Here is a 5,595-nt window from a genome sequence, read left to right as displayed (position 1 = left end):
TTCAGGTGGCAGTTGAGCTTGAATGCCCCCAAATTGTTACTGCGTGTGTGAACTACTTAGAAGCAGTCGCATGGGAGGAGGCCGAGGAGGAGGAGATATTGAGACTCGTACCTCGAATGGGGTTACAAGCAGAGCCTATTCTAGCTAGACTTCAGCCGGTCAGCCAGTCAGCTTTGACAAACATCTTTGTCTCGGCTATTCGATTTGCCACATCATCTCCTCCACCCGAAATGAATGATCTCAAGTCTTCAGCGCAAGAGCAGCTCGAGTATATGATAACTGAAGATGATGATGCTCCTTTATTGACAGCTGATGACAACATAAGACACGAGGTCATAGACTGTTTAAACAGATTGTTCTCTAGGTTTAACAACTCAGTAATAGCTCCATTCTGTGATTCTGCAGAATCGCTCTCCGAGGCAGGGAATATTCAGTTGTTTCTGTCATATTTGACTGATTTGTCATGGGTCTCGCAGATACTTAGTAAGTTGGAGATAATGAGACAACTTGTTGAGTATTGGTTTGATGTATCAGAAAAGATTGTGAAGGTGCTTGAGCAAGGAAGTTCTGCGAAGGAAGTAACCGAGATGAAGCTCCGGGCAATTGAGGTGACATCAAAGGTTCTAGAGGCAATCGGGTATGGTAGTGTCATACTGCCAACTGCAAAACGGCTTCAGATTTTGAAAGTGTGGCTTCCATTTGTGAGGGTTACAAAACCAATGATCGATTCTGCCATAATGAATGGTGAAGATGGCATGGTGATTAAGATGGATGGAGAGCTATGGCAATCCCTAGAGTCTTCTTTTGTTTCCATTATTCTTGCGTTACCGTCTGCAGATCAGGCAGAGGTTTTAACTGAATGGTTGGAAAATGAGTGTATCCGGTATCCGGACCTAACTGAGGCATTTGAAGTATGGTGCTACAGGTCTAAGGTAGCTAAGAGAAGATTGTTATTGCTAGGGGATGATCATGCCATGACCAACTCCATTTGAAAATTTCAGATTCAGTTTCTTTCTAATGAACTATTTAGAACTGCTTATCCAAAGATTCCTATCAAGGCATTTAGAAGAGAATATGAACCCTTTTTTTCCGGCTTGTGAATGGAAATTTTGGTAGGAGCCATCCAAATCTGATCATCTCCATTCACTACAACAGTTCAATGTAAATTGCATTGTAGATTTTGTAAAACGTTGTTAGTTTTAACTATAAAATGTAGAAAATGCATTCTGAGATGATTGATTCAAGAGTAAACAAAATCTCTATGCATGATGATAGTTGACTGGTCTCACTTGGTATGTTCTCATTACAATGGCGCATGCTCAAATCAGTTACTGTTGTATAGTTGTCCAGTATTTTACATAATGCTGCATTTATGAAGCATTTTTGTTTCTTAAACACAGATATATGAATCTCATTCTCCGCACACGCTCTAAACAGATAGATTAGGCACTTCAATGGCTGGAGAATTATGCAGAAAATATATATTACACCATATCATATCAATCGAGGAAAATATTTGGTATCTTTTATCAAAGTAAACTTTTATGACATCGCCCATATCTATCCCACCTTTAACAAGTTACAAAAATAATATACAACCTCATCCAACAATATACGCTCTCAAATCCTAAAGCTATACCTAAAGTAAGAACTCAAATGGTTCTATGCATGGTATGAACTATAAAACCTATACTAAAGTAAAGAATAATATTCCTCCTTTCTTTACACTACTTTGTTTCATTCCTCAACCTTCAATATATATGGTTTATTCAGGCCACAAAGTCTGGCAACAATTGTGCAGCAAACCTCTTTGGATTCTGCATGCCAATACTCTCAAATGCAGCAGCAGCAGAGGAATGAGGAGATGAAGAAGTGTTCATGGCGCCAACGAAATCGTTTGGTTCCGCGATATCAATGCTTCTTCCGAGTTGAATGTTCTGGTTTGGTAGAAACGATTGGTGGTGCGTTCCGGGCAATGAATCAAGACCAAGAGTGAGGGAAACTCCATTACCTGAAAACCTTGGTGGTGGTGTTGTGAATTGTTCTGGATCAAACCTATCCATGTCACCAATGGAAGGGTACTGTCCAAAACCGCTAATGAAGTTAGTTTGGTTCCCCATGAAAGAATAACCTTGTCTCCCCTGCTCATTGGGCTTCACATCCATCATGTTCATGGAAGGAATGTTACTTTGGGAACTATGCATAGCTTCATTGTTGCTGATTCTTGGTTTCTTGGGACTATTTCCCTGCTGGTGTTGTGTGATTCCTTCTAGTTCTGATGATCCCATGATGAAGCTGAACCCTGGTTGGTTTCTCATGTTCCCTTCAAGTGGTGACACCACGGGAGTGTTGTGGTCTTGTTTATGAGATTCTGTTTCAGATGTTGGAAGTTTGTCTGCAATTTTTGTTGAAGGGTCTTGGTTGTTGGTGTTGTTTGATTTGTCGTCAGAAGTAGTAGCATTGTTGTTGAAGTGGTGATCCTTCATCTCCTCTGCATACATTTCTTCGACCATTGGCTTCCAAAGTCGAACTCGAGCATTTATAAACCAATTTGAAAGTGAATAAGTGTTAGTTACCTGGCTCCTGGTAAGGCCAGTTTGTTTAGCAAGCATGTGCTTGTCAGAATCCTTGGGATAGGGATGGAGGAAGTGTTCAAAGAGCCAAGCACGAAGAAGAGAAACAGAACGTTCAGGCAAGCCTCTCTGGGGTCTCCAAGCATTGTGCTGGATCATTCCCAATTGTTGGAGAGCTCTCTGTTGACGCAAGTGATGATCAACATATTTAAGGCGTGACCCTTCTTCCTCTCCTAAGCTCTTGTTTGCACCTTTGATCTGTCTTGTTATGGCGTCCTTCAAGCACCTAAACTGCTTCGAAATTGTTTGCAGTGCAAGCGCCGTGTATGTCCGACCCGACCCTATTCCCGCCGCTTGCTCGAACGATGACACCACCACCTCCATCTGCTGCTGGTACTGTCTGTACCTTTGCTCTACCTCATCAAGCATGCTCAGTAGCTTTGCTTTCTTCAGTGAAATTTCTTGTCTCTCCGCCGAGGAAAGCTCTGAGCTACGCTTGCCGCTACCCTCGCCACCAATGGAACCGTCTCCGCTTGCTGCAGTGGATGACTCGCCAACTGTCTTCATCATCTTCTTCGTCGCCAACTCAGCGTTGTTAACATTCACAACCTCTTCCAGAAGCTCATGCGCTGCCTTCAGATACTTTGAGCTCAAAATCACGCTCTGAATGCTCGACCCACCGTTCGTCACTGCAGAAGCCGATGACGTTGACCGACCACCGCAAATCTCGTCGCCGGACAAAGCCTGCGGCGCCACGTCCCTGAAAGAACCTAACCCGGCTTGCTGCGAGGACAGACTCAGGGACAGACCTTGCTGAGCGCGTGGGGTCTCACGCGCCGCCGAGGTGGGGTCCATGGTTGTCCAGGGGTTGTACTGCATGCGGTGGAGGAAGCCATGCAGGGCGGAGACGTCGTGGTGGTGGTTGATGTCCTGCGAGGAGAGTGGGATTCCAACAAACTGTTGAGTATGAGGGGGAGGCGCGTGAGGGGAGAAGGAGTTGTTTCCGGCGGCGGAAGAGTTGAGAAAGAGAAGGTTGGCGGGTGCGTGAGATGGTGGTGGCGCGTCAGGGTAGTGGATGTAGGCAGCAGCAGGAGGAGGAGGAGGAGGTGGAGGGTTCATGAGAACAAGCGTTTGAAGTCCATCAGCAGAAGAAGGTGCTTGGATTTCTGAATTGCCATGAAAGTACGTCGCCATGGATTATTTTTCGGTTAAATACTTGAATTGAATTCACCCTCTGAAGAAAAAGAAACAGAATTCAACTTGTACAGTTAGTTATTATAGCCTTAACCTTTAGCACTTGGCTATTTGAATAATGAATATATATATATATAACAGAAACAAAAACCACAGGCTCACACACATGGTCTTGTTGCTACTCTTGTGAACCGACATATTTATGGAACACATGCTATTGCTATTTGGACTGTACCTTTAATTTCAGTGACCTGATGAACCAGTAATAATCTGCTGCGTCCCTATGCTTATTTTGTGGATCATCCTCAATGATTGATGATGCTATGTAGCTTCTTCAATTCCTTCTCAAAACAACTCTGAACTCATATTTCATTGTGAAAAGGAGAGGTTTTATATTAGTTAATGAAATAATAATAATGGATATGTGGTAGACATAGTAGTATACCTGGTGTGACAGGGATTAATAGAGAGCGCACGTGCTTCATCATCATCATCATCTTAGAACAACTGCTGAGGAAAACAAGAATTTCATTACAATGACATAAACGGATTAGACCATAGATAGAGAGAGACATACACATCAAAAGCAAAATACAGTTACATGCCTATAATTAACACACACAAAGAGTAAAGATCTCTGTCAGACTCAAAATCTTCTGCAATTCCCAAACCCAACTGAAAAGGGCAAAAAAGAGAGAGAGAGAGAGACTTAAGAAATGACTTCAGAAAAAGATACCCATCTTTATTCACTTCCTTATCCACACATTTATCACCATTTTCTTCTTAAAAATCAAGTCTTTTCAATACTTTTAATTCTGGGTAAGTGCAGAATTTTGTGACAATTATTGTTCATTAACACTGAAGCTAACATGTTAGGTTCAATGGATTTTTTTTTCTTTTTTTCTTTTTTCAAGAGAAGTACCTGAGAATAATTGAACTTGGTTGTTTGATGATTTGACTTACCCTCTCTTTTCAAATCATTTGATGCAGCCAAGCAAGCAAGTTATTAAAGCACCCTTTGATGATGAGCAACAAAGAACCTTTGAAGGCGTTGTGTGTGAGAGAGAGATAGAGAGAGAGGGTCTTTGTTTCTGTGATAGCTGAGAAATCTATCTATTGATAATTAAAAAAAATGAAAATGAAAATGAAAATGCAATCAAGGTGTGTCAGAAGATACAAACAGCTGAAAAACGAGGAAACGTCTCCTTCCACAAAAGCTTAATTAAATCTCTATTATTATTTGTTTAATGAAAAAGAAAAGATAAAAAAAAAGGTGGGGATAAAGAAGCGGGTGGAGGGATCTCATTGCTCATTTTTTTCATTAAATATCTTCTTGTCGTTTTCACAATTTCCATCCTTTTTCTCATTATCAACTTATTTCGGAATTTTTTGTGGTTGGATGCCTCAGTTTCAAGATAAAGAAATTAAATTGCTAAGAAACACACAAACCAACTACCATAACACACCAACTTTAAATGCCTTTCAAAGCTTCAAAAAAAATGGTAATCATTATATATCTATATTAAATTTATTTTCCAAATCTTAAATAAATTTACCTTTACTATTTACATGATATTAAATTTTAGTAGATTAAAAGTGAAATTGGAAAAAAGAAAAAAAAAAGAAAAAGAGAGAGTTAGAAAAGCAATGGGTCCCAATCAAGTGCATGTATAATGTGTATATAAATCATGGGCCCCTTAATTATTGGTCCTACATTGGACTTCCAATATGAAAATTCAGGTGTAGTCGACTTTACGTAAAATTGATATTTAAGAGCCGTTAGATGATTTAATTGATTTGACTAAATTTTTATCTAATGATTCTAAAG

At 40.5% G+C, this 5,595-nt stretch overlaps 2 protein-coding genes across 5 annotated transcripts in view; one reads left to right on the top strand and one right to left on the bottom strand.

Annotated features, from left to right (window-relative positions):
- The window catches only part of LOC107471462 (BTB/POZ domain-containing protein At3g05675-like), a 2,474-nt gene extending 1,079 nt beyond the window's left edge, over positions 1–1,395 (top strand). The window contains 1 exon segment of the mRNA XM_016090932.3: positions 1–1,395. This exon segment is cut by the window's left edge and continues 15 nt beyond it. Coding sequence (XP_015946418.1) covers positions 1–992 — 992 coding nt within the window. The 3' untranslated portion in view covers positions 993–1,395.
- A 47-nt stretch (positions 1,396–1,442) lies between these two features.
- LOC107471461 (BEL1-like homeodomain protein 1) lies at positions 1,443–4,940 on the bottom strand. 4 transcript variants are annotated; one of them, XM_016090928.3, is made up of 4 exons: positions 4,690–4,940; positions 4,213–4,277; positions 4,003–4,123; positions 1,443–3,807 (listed from the first exon to the last, which is right to left on the bottom strand). In XM_016090928.3, exon 4 carries the CDS (start codon positions 3,765–3,767, stop codon positions 1,770–1,772), a length of 1,998 nt encoding a protein of 665 aa, XP_015946414.1. In that variant the 5' UTR covers positions 3,768–3,807; positions 4,003–4,123; positions 4,213–4,277; positions 4,690–4,940; the 3' UTR covers positions 1,443–1,769. The 4 variants fall into 4 exon arrangements, with proteins under 4 accessions (XP_015946414.1, XP_015946415.1, XP_015946417.1 ...); XM_016090929.3 differs by having other exon boundaries at positions 4,213–4,274; XM_016090931.3 differs by having other exon boundaries at positions 4,731–4,940.
- Positions 4,941–5,595: the final 655 nt, after the last annotated feature.

Source organism: Arachis duranensis, chromosome 10, assembly GCF_000817695.3.
Source record: "Arachis duranensis cultivar V14167 chromosome 10, aradu.V14167.gnm2.J7QH, whole genome shotgun sequence".
In the NCBI taxonomy this organism is placed as follows: Eukaryota; Viridiplantae; Streptophyta; class Magnoliopsida; order Fabales; family Fabaceae; genus Arachis; species Arachis duranensis.
The sequence above is the reverse complement of the archived record's forward strand: the minus strand, read 5'-3'. Positions and strand labels throughout refer to the sequence as shown.